At 35.3% G+C, this 24,580-nt stretch overlaps 1 protein-coding gene across 5 annotated transcripts in view; it reads left to right on the top strand.

The window, feature by feature from the left end:
- The window catches only part of Cntn5 (contactin 5), a 1,204,186-nt gene that overhangs the window by 1,121,457 nt on the left and 58,149 nt on the right, over positions 1 to 24,580 (top strand). For all 5 annotated transcript variants that reach the window (XM_031346014.1, XM_031346011.1, XM_031346010.1 and 2 more), the window contains 2 exons: positions 16,596 to 16,754; positions 21,607 to 21,756. In XM_031346014.1, the coding sequence (XP_031201874.1) occupies positions 16,596 to 16,754; positions 21,607 to 21,756 (309 nt within the window). The remainder of the gene's footprint in view (positions 1 to 16,595; positions 16,755 to 21,606; positions 21,757 to 24,580) is intronic.

Raw genomic sequence — 24,580 nt, 5'->3', positions numbered from 1 at the left:
CACTTACTTGCAAGCACACGTGTATTTACCAAACATACATATATATGCACATAAAAGTAATGTATTTTTTTTTTAAAAAATTGAAGATATAATTGAGTAAGGAAAACATCTAAATGAACAAATTATATTTATGTAGAATGAGATGAGAGGAACAGGCAGCAACATAAAAGTTGTACTTCCAGCAGCACAGCCTTCATCTTGGTGTCAATCATCAGTGAAGTTTAATTGAGTATCCACATATAGGATGGGATTGACTTAAACCATACTACTCAGTGTTTATTAAATATTAGTACTGAGTCCACGGAAGTTGAAATGGATATATATGACTATGTCTCCAGCTTAGTGGGCAATTGTGATAACACACCACATAAACCCAACATAGGGAGGCTGAAGCAGGAGTATTTTGAAATCAAAGCCAGTCCAACTACTTATTGAATTCCTGTTCTGAAAAGCAAAAACAAACAGAAAGGTATAAACTCTTTAAAATATTGCCAAGAACACAAAAATATTTTAGAGTTATTGTAAAATAGTGTAATCACATAAAATAGATAGGCTTTAAAAATTGAAACCAACTAGTATGAATGATTCTGATTCTCCTAAAATTGCGTCTTAAATTTTAGAACAGTCTAGGTCAAAGGTACAAAGTATCAATGGAGAGAAGGTTTTTGGAAATCACCTCAGTTAGTTATCTCTACCCACGTGTCAGCTTGTTCACCTGCCAGTGTTCTGATTTGTTTCTGTATTCATTAATCACAGAACTGTGGCAGGGAACAGGTCTGGTTTAATTACATGTTTTGCTCAGGAGCTTATGGCTTCCTATAATTATTTCTTTTTTGCAAACTCAAGAAATAAGACTGTTATTACTAAACTTCATTTAAAATATCTAATCACTCTTGCAAAAACATTGTATCATCTAATCTGTACAAATCAATAAATCAAAGATTGGATATTTGTCTTAAAACCTCAGTTCACAGAGTGCTAAGTCAAGCTAATAAGCAGCATTCATCATATCACCATGAACAAGGCAGTCCACATTACAGACTTTGTGCTGTCCATCCATTATAGGGAACACCTGCTACAAATTAGCCCACTACAGGACTGCTCTAAGTGCTTCTGAGGGAGCCGACCATCTCCATCCCTGCAAATGAGTTAGATGGTAGCATCAAAATTTTACCAGGTTTGCCATCATGCAAGACAGTAGTCATCTTTCAGTCTGTCCTGAGCTCTGGAAGAAATCTGCTTAGTATTTCATCCCACACTTACATAACAAAATACTCACAAGCTATACTACTGGAGAATCACAAAGATGGTGGTGCCTTTTCTACCCTAGTTCAGTCATTGCCTGAAGAGGAGAGCATGAAATTAAACTCCTTAGGGGGATGATGGATTTATTTAATTAAAAGTATAAAACTGATTCTAAGTGCATTTTTGTCAACTTTGGATCAATTCTGTGAAACATGTCTACCATTTGTGACATACATATTATTAAAGATTTTGATTTCCAGAAAAACCATCAGAAGCCTTGCAACAAACATATCCAAGTATATTAAATACACACACAAACACACACATATATTCACCATTATTTATACTTTTTGTTTTTGTTTTGTGAAAGAATTTCAAGTCTCAGACTAGCCTCTAACTTGCAATGGGATAAAGGATAAATTTCACTTCCCAATTATACAGCCTCACTTCCTAAATGCTCAGATTATAGCCATGATCCATCATGCCCATTTTCTCAAACAAAATACACTAGAAAAATCTCCTTACAGTTTAATCTCTAATATTGTCAAAATTGTAGTCATATTAAAGATATGGCATTGTACACATGTTACCTGACTTTATAATAATAATTCCAAATTCTCCTCATGGTATGTTCATGCAAAATAAATCACAGAGGTATACATAAATTATTCATAAATGAACAGTGAGATTGGACAGAGTTAAGAGACCATATAGCTATATATTATTTTTTATCTGAATCTGTATTGCAGAATCATAATGAGCAGTGACAGCTCAGCAGCACTAGATTTATAGAAAGCTGTGTGGTAACATGGTTCCCTGCATATTTTAGCACCTCATATGGTATTTTCCTACAGGATTTTTTAACTCATCTGTTCTCAAAATTTATGTGATGCTGGCTTAATGAATGAAATTTCAGAGAGCATCTGGGTTGCTTGAAATTTTAAATAAGCAAGTTCAATATTTTTAATTATTCTTGACAGTGTGTACAATAGGCCCTGAAATGTCTATTCTCCATTTCAGAAAGATCACCTTCACCTTTGATGGATGGACTAGCTACTTTTGTGTTAGCATATGTAAAGTTGTGTATGAATTGAATTTATATAAAACTGCATTAAATATTTATGCATACTCTATAGCCTGAATTGGTTGATTAATTTTGCTTTCATTTGAAATTTGTGATAATTAACAGGAATTCCTTGTATAGTCTAGAAAAGAAGCAAAACAGCTACAGAACCGAATATTTTAAAGAAGGCTATGGGCATCTTTAAAGGAGATGGAATGCCTGTCCACAAATGACATGGTTCACTTTGGACTACAGTTCATGGATATGTGTCAATCACATGGCTCTACCCAACCTGACTCATAGTCATAGTCACATATTCAAAGTTAAAATAAGATGAATGTTATTGAGTTCTAGTTGGATAATACTAGTGGTAGAGAGAAGATGTTATCTTTGTTTCCCTTACAAGTAGAGAACTTGCCATATTCTAAAATAATTGCAGGAGAGCTGTTAATAACAGCTCCCTGGGGCCTGTCACAGCCATGGATAAATGCTGTGCAACAAGTGCACTTGTTGAGCCATTTGTTAATCACCAGAATTAATATTTATTACTAAAGTCAATTGCAAAAAGGTTCTATATGTCTTAGTAAACTTTTTAATCCCAAAATGCCCTAAGATTTTCCAAATTTCTTTACTTTGACTTTTCTCATATGTGCCCTAGAACCTAAATCGCACTCAGAAGAAAATATGAAATCCTTCCTATGTCCTACAGTTCCTTCTGCATTTGGTGCCTGATGATCTTCCCAATGTTAACACCTCTCCTCTCCCTCCTCCTTTGTATCCCTCCAACCACAGGAGCCTTCTGTTTCTCCAATATGCCATACTCATCAATACTTGAGATATCTACCCATAGATGCTATCAACTGAAAGCTCTTGCTTACAGAATTGGCATAGCTTGCTGACTCATTATTTACTGTTAAGCTCCCAAGCTAATGTCATCTATTTCTCCCTAATATGATTGTTATATGATTATACTTTTATCATTGAATTTATTGCTATCTGAATCTATTCCACTCATCTGTTTATTGTCTTTTTCTATCTCAAAAACAAAGCAGGAAAGATGGGAACCACTTTATTTTACTATCTTAACCCCTGAGTCCAGATCACAATGAATGTTTTTCTGAAATTATTGACAAATTACTCAATGTCCAAATGAATGAAAAATCATTTCTACTAAGATTAAAATTTTAAGGTCCATGTAAATGAGAATGGATAGAATATGACATAGCAATTGAGCAAATAATTTTCATGGACTTTTAATATGTCACCATGTTCTAGAACCTGTCACTAAAACAGGGACACAGAAAGGCAAAAGCCTTCAGCAATTTACCTTGAAGCCTGATGCTTCCAAATGTGTGACACTTTCTGGATTTTTTTTTTTTTTTTTTTTGGCTTTCTCCCACCTCTTATACCTCACTACTTTTTATAACACAATTTGTTAACAATAGACGATCTAATATTTAAAACAAAGTGCAAATAGCAAAAATGGTTTACATTGGAAACAAATTCAACAAGGAAATGAAGTGAAAGGCTACATGACCTGTGAGACTGTATGTCCAAGAGAGTAGTTCCTGAATTAGCCATTGATATCACAGATACCTGGAACCCAGCATCTTATTATCATGCCCTAATTTCAGGTACAGATATTCTATGCTGGAACCAGCTTGCCATGTATTGACCTCATACCAAGGTCATGACATTTCAGATAATTTATTTAATACACTGAACTGGGTACTTCCACATATTGAATTTTCCTTTGATTTTTATTTACATTGAAAAGGCACCTTCTATGCCAAATTTAATTCCTATATGAAAATCCTGACTTCATTGACTTGTCTTATGTCAGTTCCTAAATGCTACCATGTCTGTTTCTCACCCCCAAGTAAGCATTAGTCAATAAGAACCTTATGGACTTGTGGGAGCCCCTAAAGTACTATCCAGTTTTTCAACAAGACTGGCTCTCTGATGTTCAGCATTGTTACTACTGTAAAGTGATCGGGCCACTGTCTTTACAATAGCTGTCCTCAACATGCTTAAGTCTCTGCTGGCTCAGACTTCTGTCTTACCCTGCTTCTACTCCAACATTGCAGAAAATTAGTATTTCAATTAAAATTTCATAAAATGGAAAGTGGAATAAAACTTATTTATCCTTTCTCAAATTCCTTTTTGGTCTTACAATTGTTTTTCCAGAGTCTCAAATCACGAAATTTTGGAATAGATCCCTCTGGCTGTTATTTTTCCTAGTAAGTTCTACCATGTCTAGCCACCTCCAGTTTAGGAGCCTTTACTGTCTCTTTATTACCAGAGTAATTAAGTGCAAATGTACTGCCCAGAAGTCAAGTTCTTCCTTCAATCTACACTTACGTGCATATCTTTATACATCTGTGTTCCTTTCTTTACTCATTGATGGAAGGCTTATTCACAGCTTTATTGCTGAAAGAAGACAGGGCCTGTCCAAGAACTTCATCCTAAGGTGTTTACGGAGCCTCCAGCTTTCAAAAGTATCAAGGGTAGCCTTTTGTTTTTGCCTTTATATAGTAATTTATCCCAAAATTTTCAGAGTCTGTTTTTTTAATGAGTACAATAGTGAGGAATATATTATTGAGTAAAGAATTTGTGACACCATTTCTGTTTTACCTTTGTTGTAAAAATACATTTTCAATAGTTTGTTGAAATTTGTGGTCACAGAACTATATTGATTATAGTACTGTCTATTTAGAGATTCCAAAGTCTCTATTCAAAAGTGATATATTTTTAAACCATTTTAACGGCTTCACTGCATTTTGCATTTATCTAAATGGCTGTTTGCTTCTAGTTGGCCAGCTGTTCTGTCAGGTTTCCCAGTTGGTTTGTCATTTTCAATTCCAAAAATGTTTATTTGCCATAATTAGGTATTTTTGGAGCTTCCCTTTTCAGTTTGTTTATGTTAATGTAACCAGTCTTAGCAAAGACAGAGAATGATTCTAGTTTTTAATCCTTTATGAATAAGAAGAGCTCTCAGCTATTCTGTATAGGAAATGGTACTTTGTGGCAGGTAATACAAAATCTAATTCCAATTGGCTTAAAATATATGAAATCTATTGGCTCTGAGGACGTGAGGTTAAAACAGGTTTTTAATTGGCAAATACAGAGTCTCTGCTTTTTCTGCAAGGACTGAAATTTTTGGCAGCTCTCTACACTGCCATCTATTTTCTTCACCCTTCCATGTGGCTGATTTCTAAGAACATGTATTGAATGACAGAGACTACATCCTTTGTTGCAGACATAAAAAAAAAAAAATGGCCACACCTCTCAACCAGGATCTATATAGGTCTATGCCCAATTCTAAGTAAGTCAGTTTAAGATGTCTTTACTGCTGAACAAGTATCTATAATAATAAATTGACTTATCCATGGCTTTCTGAATCTATTAGTACTGATGGCAGCTGAGGTTGACAAGACTGAGGTGAAGTGAAGCAGGACATTTTATGTAATAGTACCCGAGAGAAAGCACTCCTTCCCTATACCATGTTGCGATGGGTGGAGTAACTATGAGGGAATCAACTATAGAGGAATATCAACATAGAGGAATCAAGTATGTAGGGTTTATCTCTAAATCCACTCTCCATTGACAAAAACAAAACTGTCTGCTTCCTCCCTGCCCCATCAGAACATATTTTGATCTTTTAAGGTATACATCCTGTCAATGCAGAGTCATGTGGAGCATGCCATACAGTGATGGATATTATAGGGTTGAAACTAGGATAACATCTTGAGATAAGAATCAGTATCAAACTGTAGACTTTGGGAGGCCAGGAGCTTAGGTGTTGCCTCTACTTTTTGAGGCTGGGTGTTTCATTTGTAAAAGATTTTATCAGTAGAAAGATTACTAATAAAGATGAGAGAAAGTGAGATTAATTTACTGCAGAGCCTTCTACTTATATTCATAGACATGAAATAACTATTCAGTTAAAAATGTAAGTATGAGCCAGGCTGTGGTGGCACACGCCTTTAATCCCAGCACTTGGGAGGCAGAGACAGGTGGATTTCTGAGTTCGAGGCCAGCCTGGTCTACAGAGTGAGTTCCAGAACAGCCAGGGCTATACAGAGAAACCCTGTCTCAGAAAACCAAAAAAAAAAAAAAAAAAAAAAAAAAAAAAAAAAAAGTAAATATGATGATGATCCATTTTAAAGCTGTATGTCCCTTAGAAGATACCGTAGAATCTACTGTTGACAATACGAGAAATGAAATGCACCTGTGTGATTTTCAAAGAAGTTTTAATGTGATTCCTCGCATGCTGCTGTTTGTGAGATTTGTCATAGACACACAACACAAACATTAACTCATCTAAGACAGAATATCAAGGGCAGAATGACCAGAGTAAATTCAACCAAGGTCCTATCTGGCACACCAATTAGTTTAAAGGTTGTTTTATTTAGAATGGACAGAGGTGTTACTTCCAAGAGCCCTTCTTCCTAGAGAGAATTTTTTAGTATGGAGAAATTTTTGAGATAAGATTATGGATTATTTTCATTAGCAAAATATATTATGATGTTATTAGTGTCTTAGTTATCAGAAAGTAAAAGGTCCACTCATTGCTAGTATCTATTTCTCAATTTCAAAAGAGTTTTTAAGGTTATCTAATATATACTCATGATAAGACCAAAATTGCCAATGTTTTATGAAATATCAAGAAGTTAATAAATAGAAAGGTTCAGAAAAATTTCCAAGTGCCCAAAGTTTTCAAATGAAAAGGTGGGTTCCAGGATATGAGCTTCTGATTTCTTGCCTGACTATCTTTAAATTATTTTTTTCTTAAGAAAAGACATATATATATATGTGTGTGTGTGTGTGTGTGTGTGTGTGTGTGTGTGTGTGTGTGCGTGTGTGTGTGTATGTATACATATATATATATATATATATATATATACAATGTATATAGAAAATTTCTAGGCATTGTCTACAAAATGAAAGTTCTCAAGCTCTTATTTCAAACCTACAAATTCTGTGACTTAGAAAAAGCTCAGAAAAATGTATGTTGTAATACAGAGATGCCAGAAATTTCACTGCTCATAGAAGTTTGAAACACACAAATAATCTTTTCCTTACCAACTAGAAATATATTGACAGGTGCGTACCTAGTTAGCATCATTAAACAAGGATGAGAATGCAATAGATGAGATTTCTAATTTTAAATATACTTATTTAGTCTTCTTTCAGAATACTTCCAAAAGGAGTTTTGTAAAGTATACTTCCTTTTTCATTTCTAGATTGGTCAAAAGTGATGGTGTTCAAATATTAAGTAAAAAACTATTCTAAAATGGTTTTCAATGAAATATTCACTCATTTATTATAAATATATATCATAATATGTGGTTTTAAGTAGTATCCTAAGCTATGGCAATATAATATCAAAAATATCACATTCCTGTGCCAAAGTTCTGTGTGTAAACTCTAAAGTGGGAAGCGAGCACTAGTAAATTACTCTTGAATGGATAATTTCTATTTGTGATTTCAAATCTGAATGAATAGTACATGATGTGATAAATACAAAACAGTGTGGTCAGGGAAATCTAAGGAGATAAAGCTTGAACAGAGCATTGAATGTACAGTCTATGCAGATGTTAAAAAGGTAAATTCAGCAGAAGCAGCAATTTCAAACAGAAAAGTTGGGTAATATATGTGATAGACAAAATAAAGAGATAGATGAGTCAAGATGATGGTGATGATGTTGATATTGATTAGATAAATGTAGATTGATGACCAGTGATAGAGAGAAGATATATGGATAGACATGATAAATAGATATATGGTTAGTGGATAGATATAAATAAATGAATGGTTGATAGATGATAGGTGATAGATAGTAGATAGATGATGGATAGATAGATAGATGGATTGATGATTAATAGGTAGATATGAATAAATGCTTAGATTTACCAAATAGTTAATGCAAAATTATTTTTTTAAAAATACATTATCCTACTTATTTCTCCTTTCTATACTTGACTATCTGTGGTAAGATGAGCTGCTTATTCTCGTGGGACTAAACACATTAGGAAAGGCTCAATATGATTAGGTGAATAAATAGTAAATAATTTAAGGCATCCTTGTCTCTTTCTGAGGAACATTAGTGGCAGCAAGCATTTGATAGACACATAAAGCAAGCTCAGCACAGCAGTTAAGGAAGCTGAGTTTGTCCAGCCCAGGATGTCCACAAAGTTATATGTCCATAACATACATACTTCCTTGTATAAGAATAAACTTGTTATCAATGGCATGATTTCTGAATACATATATACTCTTTTTCATTGTAATTATAAAAGTGCAACTCAGCAAGCACTTGTTAACATGTTCATTAATATGGATTAATATATAGCATACCACAAAATCAGTCATAGTTTTGATTAATGTTACTTTTGATGGTACACATGATCGCTCAGATTGTTCTTACCTGCAATACCAATACCAAGAAGTCTGAGGCAAGAGGACTTCTCTGAGCTCCAAGGCACTCTGAGCTACAGGAACAGTACCCATCACACAAACACACACATGCACATTGAATACACATACATACAAACATACAGACATACATATATAATATACATATACATATGTGTGCATATGTATCTGTGTGCATGTATACATATAATTTATTGAAAAAAACCATATTGTTTATTATCATTTGAGCCTAAGCAAAATAGCTTTTTGTTTTGTTTTGTTTTTCTGGTTGTCCACAGGTTTCTTTTTCTATATTTAACAATCCAACCATTGTCCCCTTGTAATGGTGGGTCTTTGTCAATGAGGAAGTTACGTGATAAAAATAAAACAAGTTCTCTGTCAAGTTCTTGGATTCTTTTATCCATATTATCCTTTTGTACAGGTAGTAACCGAGGCTGATCTTCATCATGTATTTGAAGAACATTCATAGGACGTTTTTTCTTCACTAATGGCCACACTCATTCCTTCTTACCTACAGAAGAGTTGTGTGTGTGTTCAGTGGAGGTGACTGTCATTACACAATATTTGCAGAACTGACCATAGAATTAGGGCATTTGTTGTTAGGAGGGCAATGTGATAATTCATACGTATAAATAAAATGACAAAAGAGAAGTTATTTGTATCAAGTTTTCACTTTAGATTTTAAAGATGATTTTTTAGATTTAAAAAATGAGTTCTATTTAATATTTGGAGTCCCAGAAACTTTAGTTTTTCCTCTTTAAATTTTCACTGTGGAAAAAACACTAGGACAGCCCGGCAACATATAAAACATGAAAATAAGCTGAATTATTTCATAATATGAAATAATGCTTTACAGTGGGATATTTTGGAAACATGAAGTCTCAGAATCAGGAAGAAGTTAAGACTAGTCTAGAGACTTCTAAAATACTACTTGGCATAGAGGCAGCTATAGCCTTGAGGAGGGACTCTTCATCTCCTCTATAAAGTACTGGACAGAAAGCCAACTCTGAAATGCCTGTCCTGCTGCTGCTGTCCAAGACTGGCAGGGAGAGTGGGGAAGAATACCACAGGAAGATTATGATTCCATTGTCATCGCCTGACTAATTCGTCTGGCTCTGGACTATCCCTGCCTCAATTCTTGTACTGTTCCCCAAAAAGAGCAGTGGAGCTCCCTTAACATCCATTTGGGGCTAAAGGACAAAACTTCCTGATGAGAAAAAGAAAGGAATCAAACTGGAAGACTCCAGTTATTTAAAAATTCTCAGGCTCTGTCATGCTACTTAATTAGTGTCTGAAGTAATGGGTCCTTGTTTCAGGTCACTATCAGAATAATACCAAGCTTTAAGTTGTAAGGAGACAGATCCTTTCCCCCATGTACTGTCAGCAGCTCATCAAGAAAAGAAAATGTTTTGCTAGGAGGTACCAAGGGCAAATAGCTTCTTGGTTAGAGATGAGAGCCCAGGTCAACATCCCCCTCATATCTCTGACTTGAACATATGCAGGTTCTGTGAAAGCTACCACAGTGTCTGAAGAATGATCAGAATACATAGTATAAAATCAATTGTCTTGCAATTAAAAATAAATAGAAAGAAAGGAAAGGAAACTGCAAGTTAGCAGTAGGAGTGAAGGTATTCTCACATCATAGCAGTTCTCAGGGACCTTGAAGAGGGAACACATAATTACATGGCTTCTGCTTCTTCTTTGCTAAGGCGTTCTCTGCATAGGGACATATAATAAACCATGGCTTCCATTGTAAGCAGTTACTTTTCTAATAAGTATTCCTGTTAGTTTCCTATTCATCAACAAAGTATTCATTTCAGTGTACCTATTTAGCATAGCAGAGCATCCCTCCCCTCACGAGGTGTGGTTCTGATTACTGTGCATCTGTTCTTATGGCTCCTTGTAAAATGTCCTGAGATTCCTACAGAATGAGTGGTACCTAACTCATACGCAGACACTAGCCACTAAATCCATCAGCACTGAGGCATTTGTCTTTCAATAATGTATTTTCAAAGGTAGTTTTCTGTAAATTAGCTGCAAAAGCCTTTCAGAAAAATAATGTTTACTACCTAATTTGATTTAAAACAAAAAAACAAACAAAAAAGCAAGAAAAAAATAGGGACATTAGGAACAAACTTTAAAAACAAATATAGTTGATACATTAATATGTTAATGAATTCACCCGCTCTAAATATAAAGAGGAAACTAAGGAGCCAGCAGTCAGTATATATTGTCTAAATATATTTTCTTTATGAATAAAGCATTGATAAACCAATAATAATATAACAGTAAATTGTTTTCACCTCTATTATAGCTGAAAATTATAGTTAATTTTTCTTAAAAAGGAAATCACTAAACCAGATTATTTTAGTGTTACATAGCAATAATCTATTCATAATAAATCTTTCATATTTATAAGTATTTTGTATTTATAAGGAAAAAATTATTTTTCCATAGGCTACAATGCTCAAAGTTCCTAACAAAGCTTACTATGAAGTCCCTTCTTTTTCTTCTCCATTTGGTAGCTATTCTGTCATTTTTTTTTGCCATTCTAAGTCTGACTAAAAAAATCATTAATGTAAATATGCTTTTATAAAGAAACCATTACATAAGCTCCCTGTGCAACATGATGGTCATGTTTTAGAACATTCTTTTCATTTGTTATAATACGGAATTGCAAATTCAGAACATATCGTCCTCTAACCTTCCATCTTTTTATCATTCTCCCATCTTTCCATCCTTCATCTTTTCTTTAACAAATATTTTCCAAAGGTCTAATACTTGTCAAGTACCAATTTGGCTATTCGTAAGAGTGGAAATTTTAGGCAAGTGATTACAACCAATGAAGCAACTGTTACATGTAGAAAATTCACTTTTAAAAAATTATTTTAATTGTTTATATTTCAACTGATATCCTCCTTCCCGGTTACCCCTTCATAAGCCCCCCATAATATCCTCCTATTCCTCCTCTCCTTTGTCTCTGTGAAGGTGCTCCTCCACCCACTTATACACTCACACCTCACCCCTCTAACATTCCCATATGCTGGGGCATCAAGCCTCCCTCCCCTTCCATTGATGTCAAATAAGGCCATCCTCTGCTACATGTGTATCTGGAGTCATGGCTCCCTCCATGTGTATTCTTTGGTTGGTGGTTTAGTCCCTGGGGCTGGAGAGATGTCTCAGTGGTTAAGAACACTGGTTGCTATTACAGAGGCCTGTGTTCAATTCCCAGCCACCACATGGTGGCTCACAACTATCCATAATGGGATCTGATGCCCTCTTCTTGCGTGTGTACAGGCAGACAAAATGCACTCTTGGAGCACTTAAAACTGTTGACCACTGCCTGTTATATCTTTGTGTGAAAAGCTTGCCTTTGCCACTGCTTTTTAACACACTGTGTGCTGAAAACTAATCTTGTCTCCCCCACCAAATACAATGGCACTTGGTAGATGTTTCCTTGTAGGTTATCTTTAGGATAGCACAGATGTTACTTCCTTTATAACAATGGTTCTCAATCTTCCTAATGCTGTGACTCTTCAATATAGTTCCTCCTGTTGTGGTGACCTCCCAACCATAAAATTATTTTCATTGTAATATAAATGTGTTTTCTAATAGTCTTGGGTGACTCCTATAAATGGACTTTTGACTCCCCTAAGCGATCATTACCCATAAGTTGAGAACCACTGCTCTAAAGAGAAACTAAAAGTCATTTTATAAGTAGTACTATATATTTCCTAGACATACTGAGAAGTAGTTCATACTGAGAACTGCAGAGGAATAAGTCTGGGAAGGGCTGGGAGGCAGGCTTGGTGCTGAGGGGCACCTAGTTGCTCTTCCAGAAGACCATGGTCAGTTACCAGTACCCACATTGTGACTAACAATGATCTGTAACTCCAGTTCCAAAGTTTTCAAAGCCTTCTCTGACCCTTCAGCGATGCACATACATACATGTAAGTGAATACTCATATGAATAAAAACAATAATCTTTTAAAAAGAAATATGGATAAAATAAAGCTTAAATGTGCTATTTTCATCTCCAAGTAATAAGTTAATGCACTGCTTTCTGATTTTTTCTCTGCATATTTGGCAAATTACTATATACAATTTTGCATTGTACATTTTTCAACTCCATGAAGGCTATGCTGTTAAGTAGACTCTAATATTAATTTAATGACTGCTTAACGCTTTGTCACAAGGATTTATAATTTAAATATTACATGATTACTGAACAATCAGTTGTATAATGATTTACAGTTATACATGAGTGATCAGCCAAGATGATATAATGGGTACATAAACATTGTTACTGGTTATTTTGTTAGAAAATATATTTTGGTAAGTAGATGTAAATAGAGAAAAGTTCTTGAAGCTATATGAAGAAGAATAAAGACAAATTTCAGTTGAAGCATTAGAAAATACTGAATTAGCTGTAATCTTAAAATATGCTAATCATCTTCCATGAACTTTAGCGCTCAGAAGGGAAAATCACTTGCTTTTACAGATGCTCCTCTCCCCACGTGACCTGAAGTTTGCATGGAGGCATTTGTAAATAAATGTCCATTGAAGAGATAAATAAGTAGAATGCTGAAATTTAACAGGACAATAGCATACTACAGATGAGATAAAGAAATCAATTTGACCATGATATCTTACATAAACACATCATCAAACTTTCTAACCTGGTTTAAAAGCCTCTCGGGAGCCCTTCCTCAGCATTCCCTATAAGCAAACCCACACAATAAATAATTGTGAAGTATGTTCCTGTTAGCCATCATTGGCTTCAAATCGAGTCACTTTAAAGATCCACGCACCACATCTCTCAGGAGTTGAGCAGCTGACAAGCTCAGCCAATCCATCCTAATATTTTCTCACATACATGCCTACAGAAGCAGGAGGTCTTTGAAGACTGCCTCTGTATTGGCTGGTGCCTGGGCTGGACTGCATGGGAGAGCTGGGAACAAGTTGAATGCTTCTTTCTATTCATGCTTCTGTCAAAATGGCTTTGTAGTTTCTTACAGAGTGGTAGCTTCTGTATAATTTGATTTCCAAACTGCCTACGAGCTTAAACCCTAAAAATTATTGCAGAAGAATAGAGAAATATCAAAAGCTTCTAATGACCTCACCTCAAGAGTCGAACAGTGTTTGAAATTTTTATTGTTATGGATAGAATCCGATGGTCGTGGGCCAGCTCAGCTTCCGAAGGGAAAGGAGCAGACTCCACTGCTCAATGAAGGAATGAATTACATTGACAGAAAGGGAAAGGAAAGATGCCAGTCACTCTATGCATAGACTTCCTCTGCTGTCCATCGGGCACTTCTCTCTACTGCATACTTCATATACCACCTGCACTTTCTTTAACACAAACTTTCTCATTCCTTCCTTCACTGGAATCCTTTTTCCATGTTAATAGTAATAGGAAGGTCTGCATATCCCTTGCTCCTTTCCAAAATCAGATTTTATTATCATATCCATACTTATAGCTCACCTGGGCTATTCATTACTACAATGATTGTGGCAAGTACTTTCCTTTCATTAGAATAGATGCTCACATTTCCAGTGCCTAGCACAAAACCAAATATACTGCCTGAATAATTATCAGCTGAATAGTCCCTTTGAAATTCATGATCACCTCTCTAAAATAGTAAACCAATAATAGTAAAGTAATAATTAATGTCTAGGAAACATATATCATGTCATCTTAGTGTATTATAAGGTAGACTGTGGTATGTATCTATTTGGTATCATTTTAGTAATCAAATAGTGATCATAATTTTGGCATAATTATATTGTTCTTATAATTATATTGTACAGATGTTTCCCGATACTCTTGTCTACATTATAATACCTCCCTACATACCTTCTTTAACACCTTCATCTCTTCTCTTTTCCTCACTATGCCACATTAATGACTTCAACATAAGCATAACTGTGCATCAGCATAGTCATACACAATCTTGGGATATACATGTTAATAATCATATTCTTCACTTTATGCTTGCACACCAATTTTCTACTCAAAACTATCCCATCTACACATACACACACACACACACACACACACACACACACACACACACACACACACATACACACACACACAAACAAAGTCACAAAAAATGCAAGTTGCTCTTCACAACACAAACCTAACTCTTTTGGTCTTCTTTCTGTAGTAGTCCAATGCATCTGTGTTGTTCTTATCTATTAGCACCTTCCTGCCTTCTCCTGAATCCCATAGTAATTCACATTTTCTACATCTTTGAAGATGAGCAGTTAGGCTTATCCAAGCATCAACCCATCCTCTGGCTTCTTTCCTAGACCTGGTTCTGGATGTTCAAAATGTGCTTATTTGTTCAGTTTCTCCTTCATGATGATACAATCCAGCTAATCCTGGAAAAGCATCGTGCTTATCTGTATTTTCTCTTGCTTCCTTTCATTATGCATCTACTCGAAGCCTTGCCTGCTGCCCTCCTGTCCCCAAGCTCACTTTCACATACACACACCTTCCATTTGGAGGCTCAGTGAAGAAAATGATTACCTTCCAGAATGAGCTCAGGGCTTCGTTCCTTGTTATTTCAAAGTCATTCTGTGTTTCATTATTTCACTGTTCCTTCCATCACTTCACTTAGAGGAAAAACTGTCACTTCTTAAGGCTTTGCACTACTCCTTTGTTCAAAGCCCCAACTATCTCACCTCCATGTTAGAATAGTCTCTAACTTCCATTCCCCTGGTCTCGGCACCCTGCTCAGTGAAAAATGCTCAGATACTGTCTCGTCAAAATGCCATTTGTGTGCCAAGGCTTGAAAGTGCTCTAGCTTACTGTTCCTTTCTTTAGTTCATAGATAGTTCAAATCCAGAAAGTAATTAACCACATATGTATCAATTCATAGATTAGTAACTGAAAATACTTCTAGGTATGTATTCTTTATGCAATATGGAAACCATTCTAAAATTTGCATAGTCCACACTATGGAATATGAATTTAACAACAAAAAAACTGTTGTTTCCTTTAATCAATAAAATGTAAATATGCATACATTTTAATGCACTTAACATTGATTTTTAGACATAATTAATGAGACATTTCTCCTGAAATCATATTCTGGTTATTTCTTGAAAACAAAATCTACTCATTGGTTGTCTACCTCTGTGTCTACCAATTGTCTCTGTTCCATACTACCACTTAAAGATAAAAAGATCTAAACTTCTGTGAGTCACTACCACTCTGCCTCATCACCCTCCCCAAAGCAACATAATTATAGTCTCCTTTGAATTCTCACAGAGCACAGAGTGTATATTTCACTTTTGGTGGATAACCTGATGGTCTGCATAGTACCACTATTCCAGAATGCTCTGCATCCTCTTGGCCAAAAAGTGAGTTGTTCAAGCCAAAGTATTACATGACTTGCACATTATAAGGCTTCCGAGCTAGAGCACTAACTTCACCCAACTATAGCTCTTTATTATAAATGCTATCATGTCTGTTCCTGAAGCACTGCCTGCCTGTTGCTGCTTCTGCCTGTTAGTTGTGATTGATTTTAACAACCACAGTTCATATTGACATTCCTATCTTCGTGTCTGCTTCTGATTATTTTTCCTTTTTCTATAAATATATAATGCTAATTGAAAATTGTCTCAAGACACAAAGTGTCAGAAAAAATATAATACATAATTAAGTTCTTCTACAGAAATTCTAGAAAATAACTTGTATGCCATAACTTTCTGCTGTCAATTTTCATTACTAAGTATGTATTTGTTTAGACAAACACATCATCTGATGAGATACACACTGGAAATATGGTGTCTTGTGGCTGCTTATGATTCTCTGCTTTATCCACTGTCTTGCCTGTAGGTCCCCCAGGGCCACCTGGAGTGGTCATAGTGGAGGAGATCACAGAAAGTACAGCCACTCTCTCATGGAGTCCAGCAACTGACAACCATAGCCCCATCTCCTCCTACAACCTTCAGGCTCGCAGCCCCTTCTCTCTGGGTTGGCAAACAGTGAAGACAGGTAAGAGGTCCACAGACAGACACAAACCCAGCATCTTGTAGCAGCAGGTGCATTTACTTTAAAGCTCACTCAAAATCATTTGTCAACTGTAGAAATCTATTATTCTTTACAACATTGATCACTGTGAACTACTTCCCTGTGCCTTCTAAGAGCAAGCTCCCTTCCTCTCTTCTGTTCACAGTTTGCAAAAAAGGAGGCCACATTGTGCCTCTGTTTGTGTGTTGAACTATCTTTCAGATTCACAAAAAAGAGGCAAAAATTACATTATGCACAAAATCCCTGTGAAGCCACTCCCCATCTTCCCTCGATTATCACACTATATATGACTCAAGAACAATTAACAAACCAGAAATGGGACACTGAGCAATGCTCGTGGGTAAGCTCCAGGGCTCCCTAGGAATTCATCAGTTTGATATACAGTCATTTTCAGGATGTAGCTCTACTAATGTTTTTGCATTCTATTATATAAACACATATACATAATGTAAGATTGGGATATAGAACTGCCCACATCTCAGAAACTTCTGCTGTGTCTTTATAACCCCATGTCAGTTTTATTAACAAAATGAAAATCTAACATGACTGTGTGTCTTAAAACACTGGTTCATCTTATGTGTTTTGAAACAAGTTTTCTGCTTTAATTTTATTATTTTAATTATTCTCATCACTAGTAATTTCCTTTGAATGTTGTAAAACTAACTTTCCCTAAGATTTGTAATGTTACGGGAATTGGGGCAATGATATGCAAAGTCACACTCCCCAGTGGCAATTAGATATGTATTTAGCATCATGTTCAAATAAACTCTAAGATCAGAAGGAAAGGTTTCAGGATGTTTCTGCCATGTTTTAGAGTTAATTCATCTGCTTAGAAGTAAAATATAAAAATCAAGCTGGACATCATTGTAGACCTCTACAATCTCCGCCCTTGGAAAGTAGAGGCAAGAGGACTGCCATATGTTTTAATCCAGCCTAGGCTACATAAGAAGCTTGGAGCCGAATTTGCTACATATCAAAAACCTATCTTGAACAAGAGCAAATAAGTAACGTGAAAATCATCAAGATGATGTATGAGTTCATTAAGAATGAAACTAAAATGCAATGCTGTGGCTATGCAGGGGTCTATGGTGTCTAAGTAAAGGAAACTTTGCACATTTAGCTTCACTCAGATTACAATTATGTTGACAGAAAATATATTTTCCTACAGAACATAATTCAAATCTTACTTAATACTAGATTGTTGCATGAACTTAAACATCACTATGGTTATCATTATAGTGTGCTATGTATATGCGTGTTTCCCTTAAATATTTAAAGCACTAACCTCATTCTCATTCTGGGATCCACTACAACTGTATAGGACAATTACAGCCCCAAAGAAATTAGAGATATGATCTGGTTGGTAGACTTGGGAAGAACACAAATTCAAATCTCATAAGCAGATTGATTTAAGAATTCCCATCCACTTTGCCCAGTTTTCAATCTTAACTTTACTGTGATTCCTCAAAGACTTTGCTTCGAAGCTATGACAGAATCAGTTGTATAATGCACTGTATTCTCACACATGCCACCTTCCTGGCCCCGCAAATCACACAGACTGATCAACTTATTTTGAGAGAGACCCTTAAGAGTACATGTATGTTTCCTGAGTCACTCAATGATTTCCTAACTCAGTTTTTTTTTTTTTATAGTCTGCCTAGTACAGCCATGGGTTCATGTTCCTTAGCTAACTTTCTCTCTGATTCCAGCCAATTATTTTGTTATTGTTGTTCTCTTGATGCATCTGTTTCTACAGGAGGTAGGAAATATTAGGAGGAAAAGTTATTTTGTGTTTTTTGATAATTCTATACTAGAAAGCTATATCTTTTTCTTTCTAAAATAATTTTAATACTGGAGACACTTTTAAGTTACAGCTCTGATTTAATTTTCTTCATGGAAGTATTTATTTTTAAAATCTAAGATTATGCTTTATTTGTAAAGAAATATATTTTTCAAAATTATATCTGTATTGATTATTTTCTACCCTTCATAGAGTAAAGGATCTTGGAAATTGATTCTTCATCTGATTACTTTGTCCAAAACTCAGAATTCATTGAAATAGTGGTAAAGGCACACTATCCCCAGGACAAGTGCAGAGAGGAGTCCTCAAGTCCTTGGGGCTCCAAGCAAACTGTTGTTAACAGTTCTTGCCTTTAGCCTGTGCATACTCTAGCCATAATTAGGTCCCTATCTGTGCAGCACCTTTATGCAGAGTTTCTTGTTTCTTGAAATTGTTCTCATAATCTAAAACATGTCAAAGAAATAACTTCTAATCCTGACATATATATTAGAAGAAATGATGAGTATACAGTAATTAAAATTTTGATAAGTCAATGTAACTTATAAGCTATTTGAAAACCATTTAACATTCTTTTATGTACCAGAATGAAAGTGACTTCCTTTCTTTTTGTTAATGAAAACAAAAATTTGAGCATGGGCCTTCTAACTAAGCATATCTTAGAATGGACTTACAAATTCATGTTGTAGATTTGGGTTATAGATTCTTTTTACTGCAAGAAAGATCCCAAATTAAATAATGATAATGTGTATATTTGGAAGAAATTATGAAACAATATTTGAGAGGGGGAAACAATTTCATCTTTGAGTCCCTTTTCCAATTAAGCAAATTAAATGTGCCTTAAAAATGTGATGTTCTTCACGCTACTGAAAATTCCTAGGTGCCCTGTTTTGTTTGTTTTGTTTTCTGGGTGTATTTAAGATTATCAAATCACCCACGACCACAGATATCAGTGATCTTTCTTTGTATATCTCCAGGATGTCTCTGAAATATTTACCGTTGGTTTCTATTGTCTGTCTATGGGTATGTTTTCCATGAGCCAATTGATTGATTAAATTCTGCAATTTGACTAGCTTGTCAAGTATTGTATTAAATTCTTGGATGTGATGATTTTAATAGAAAACCCACTCCAATGGGATTGTCCTCTAATTCAGCATGTACTTTTGGTTGTCTTTAAACACTGCTATTATTTTCTCTGTGATTCATGTATTTTCTTTGAAAGCAATCTATACTCATGGCTCCAGCCAAAATATTTTCATGAAAAGATGCCAGTGAAGCTATTAAGTATTCTTACCTGAAAAAAAAAACATACATTATCTTTAATCTCTTCAATATTCAAAACCAAAATTCTTGACTTGAGGGAGATAAATTTGTTTGCTTATTTTTGAAACTATGTTTCAACTAACATTTTTGAAAGTATATCCCTTATGAAAAAAACAATGAATCTCAAGTTACCTAATTATGTTATAAATTGATATATATGTTTAAAATATTGAATAGTATTTACATACTTAAATAGTGAACAATATTTAAATACTTAAAATACTGAACAATATTTTTATGAAAATATGCCAGTAAACCTATCAAATATCCTTACCTGAAAAAAAATCATACATTATCTTTAATCTCTTCAATATTCAAAACCAAAATTCTTGACTTGAGGAAGACAAATTTGTTTGCTTGTTTTTGAAACTGTTTCAACTAATGATTTTGAAAGTAATCCCTTATGAAAAAACTCAATAAATTTAAAGTTTCCTAATTATGTTATAAATTGATATAAGTTATGCTTAAAATACTGAAACACAATGGCACTTGATGTGTAAGCTTGGGGACCTGAGTTCAAATGCTCAACACCCACATGGGACCTGGCTGCACATGCCTGTAATTACAGAACTGAGGGACAGAGCCAGGTAGATCCTGAGAGTTCAAATTCCAGACCTCACCAAGTAGTGAAATTCCAGTTCATTGACGTGCCTCATCTCAGAGCAGTAAGGCACTGAGTGATCGAGGAAGACAGTTCACATCTTTCTCTTGTTGCTACAAGTGTGTGATATGTGCACAGGCACACTCATATGCACCCCTGGCACATCACACACACACACACACACACACACATCAGAGAATATACCAGTTCTAAGAAAATAAATATAAATCAGAGAAGAATATTAAAGTCTAGCAGTGGAATAGTCTAGTTGAAAAAGCGCATGGCAAAGATGAACCAGGGAAAAGTGGCCGAGAAGGAGTAATCCGTAATGTAAAAGTGAAGTCAAGTACAGTTCTTTCCTGGAAAACAGAAAGTATACCAAGGGAGAGGGAGGATAGGTGACCGTGCTTGTGGTGCTCATCTGTCCACTTAGGGCTGAAATCTACCATTGCTTTTCAGCATAGGAAGGTCAGTGCCAACCTGCAGAATTAGAGTTTCAGTGATGGGCCGCTCATATGGTCTGAGAAGCAGTTGAGAGCAAATGGGGCACAACTGTACAGAGAACTCCTAAGAAGTGTCCAGTTCTGACTGAATCAAAGCATAGTACAAAAATAATTCCAAGAAGAGATCTGAGTTTGCCTCTAATCCTTATATGATATCATTTCTAACTAAGATACACTCCTAATTTGTTATTGTGGACAGGAGACAAAATATATTTGTAAGAAATGGTAAAGTCTTTTGAAATCTCCTTAGAAATGGAAGATAAACTATTTCTAGTGTGAGTTAGCCTCTATTCTAGGGCCGAAGATGTGGAAATCAGTTTTAGTGTAGACAACATTAAGTTCTTCAGTAGCCAGATGAGAATACCAATGACCTGCAAACAACTTAAGCATGTACAGTGCTCACTTCCTGAAAGTTCACTTTATCTTAGTAGTGCTACTAGAGGCACATAATCATGTATTACAAGGAAGTAGGACCACATGATCTCAAACAATGAGGAAATAGGGACAATTAACAGTGACATCACTGGCCAACATATAGTTACAGTATTTCTCCAGTCTCTTCATGGTGTGAAATGTGCTTCTTCTCTGTAGTCCCAGAAGTCATCACAGGAGACATGGAGTCAGCAATGGCTGTGGACCTAAACCCCTGGGTAGAATATGAATTCCGAGTGGTGGCCACTAATCCAATTGGGACAGGAGATCCAAGCATTCCATCTCGAATGATCCGCACAAACGAGGCAGGTAAGAGCCGTGACATGAAACTCCTGTTCCATACACTTCTCAACATTCTGAAAGCAATTTGAATTAATCACGATTGCTTCATGAATTTTCCTAGTATCTTAAAATTGCATCCTTTAAAATAATGATTTTGTTTTCCTTCTTTCTATCCTTTTTGTCACTTCATCTATAAACAAGCGTTCACTAAATCTTCAGTTCTCTCCCAGCCTTGAATCATGTTTAAGTTCTCATGAAGCAGAGGCAATTAACCTATTCTTCTAAGAATCCATAAAATTCAGAGTAGACCAACTCACCATCTTATTTATCAATGGTTGTCCTTGCCTTTAATTATAGGAAACTTCCTTTTCTGCTGCCCTTAACCACCTAACCTGTACAAATTACACTTTGAAAAGATAGACAGCCCCTGCTTGACCTGGTGACTTCAGGAAGTATGGCACATGAGCAACCCATCTGCTTCATAGCTTAGGACAACAAAGGATTCCTAGTCATCCAGAATAAGTATGCCTAATTGAAAAGCCACCATAATTAACATATAAAGGAAAGTAATAGCTTTTTAAAAACTTAACCAGGATATCTTCCTATCATGCAGAAGAAGGAACCATTAGTAATAGGATCTAATGTTTTGTTGTTTTTATGGTTCTGGGGTTGTGGTAAAATCTCATGGAGCTCAAACTGGACTTGAATTTCTTATACAGCCAAAAATAACCTTGAATTACTACTTTTATTTTTTTTTTCCCTTGCCAAGCATCTGGTTCTATGACCTACTCCTTATTCTCCTGTAAAATTCTATATTAACTTCATAAAATAGACAATTTCAGAAATTCTATGTATTTAAAGATGTGGTAATTCTAATCTTCCTCATCTGATCTTATCATATTGTATACATATATCATATTATCAAATAGATATATAACAAAAGACATAAGTAAATCATATATTAAGAAAATAGCAAGACACATTTTAAAGGAAAATGAACATAAAATATTTGACATGGACAGTGTGACCACAGCAGAGAAATAGGGAGGGAAAAGTTTCAGATACGAGGGAAAATAAACAAATTTCAGCATTTTATCCTCAGTCATTATGCATGAGTCTTGACAGGAGAACACTGAACATCAAGATGTTTATGTTCTCCATAATTCTGTATTTGACATGTAAAGCGATGTCTGATACTAGTAGCATTCAATGTATTTCTTTCTTATTCCTGTATTTATGTTTTATATGCATTTATATATATGGTATATATGATATATATTATTATATTTATTTTGTTTGGTTTTTTTTACACAGGATCCTTCTAGGTTGGCCTGGAACTTGATATACAATACATCCTGATCTAAAATCCAGAAGTCTCCTGCCTTAGCCTCTCTAAGTGCAGGAATTACAGGCATTCCCCACCACACCTGGCATATTATATTTTGGGAGCTTCATTTAAAAGAAAAGAAGGAAGGAAGGAATGGAAGAAGAGAGGGAAGTGAAGGAAGGAAGGAGGACAAGAGAGGGGAAGGAAGAAATAACTACACAATAGATGCTCAGTATTATTTCCATAGAAATACAGCAACCTAGAAAAGAGAAAATGAAAATACTCTAAATAGGATACAAAAAGTTACCCACAGAAAACTCAACCTTTCTGCTTTGTAACTTACTTCTTTTGATATTCTCTTTTCTTCTTTAAATTGCGTGAACTTCAAAGTGAATATTAACTACTTTGTTTAGTTAGATTTTCATACATCCATAAGATCAAATTTTCATTGTGTCCAGGTGTTCACTAACTAAAACCATAACAGATTAGTCATTCTTCATTTTATATACTCACTCTGCAGAAACAAAATGATAGCCGACTGTAGTACAGGCATGCATTGTCTAAGGACACTGCCTTACTTTACATACTGCTAATTGTGTTTAATCAAAGACAATGATTAGTGTGTTACTTGCAGGCTATCTATAAATACAAATTTTAAGCATCAACAATCCATTTGGGATCAGTAACCCTTCTAAAATTCTTGTTTGTTTGTTTGTTTTGTTTTGCTTTGTTTTGTTTTTTTGAGACAAGGTTTCTCTGTGTAGTCCTGGCTGTTCTGGAATTCACTCTGTAGACCAGGCTGGCCTTGAACTCAGAAATCTGCCTGCCTCTGCCTCCCAAGTGCTGGGATTAAAGTCATGTGCCACCATGGCCCGGCCTAAAATTCTTAAGTATAAATCTTGAGCTATCAAAAATTTGTTAGCAAATCACCATTGCTTTTTAGTGTGTTTGAGTTAAAAATCATTTCAGGTGATTAATTTCTAAGCCCTCATTGAGCGATATAGCTACCTCAGTCATGAACTGCTGTCTCTAAGTTTTACCCTGACTATCTCCATACATGACATACTTTATTCCATTAACGTCTTATAGAAGAAGAAAGTAATGGTCTTAAAAGTGCAGGAAGAGCTTGCCTCTTACAGTGAAGTGGGGAGAGTGAGCTTTGCCCACTTTATCCTGCTTGCACTTGAATGTTAAATTCAGCTTGAGCTCCTAATGGCATAGAAGCAAGTGTTGAAGTTTGCAGGTGTTTTCTCAGGCAGCACAGATTAAAAGAGACACCAATATCCTGAGCCAGCTGTCTCCAGTGACACTCTCTGCCTCTGTTAAGTACCTATTTTATATTCTAAGATGAAACTGTTCTAATGGACAAGTAAACTTTGAAAATGGTCAGCTATAGGAGAGGAAAAACAGGACTGAACATTAGGATGTTGAAATTATGAGCAATTATGCCTCCCTAAATTTCTCTTCATAAACAAATCTAAATTTCAAAAAGAAACTTGAATGAAACATCTCTGTTAAACGTGC

The sequence above is a fragment of the Mastomys coucha genome, unplaced genomic scaffold (genome assembly GCF_008632895.1).
Source record: "Mastomys coucha isolate ucsf_1 unplaced genomic scaffold, UCSF_Mcou_1 pScaffold23, whole genome shotgun sequence".
NCBI classification, from domain to species: Eukaryota; Metazoa; Chordata; class Mammalia; order Rodentia; family Muridae; genus Mastomys; species Mastomys coucha.
The sequence above is the reverse complement of the archived record's forward strand: the minus strand, read 5'-3'. Positions and strand labels throughout refer to the sequence as shown.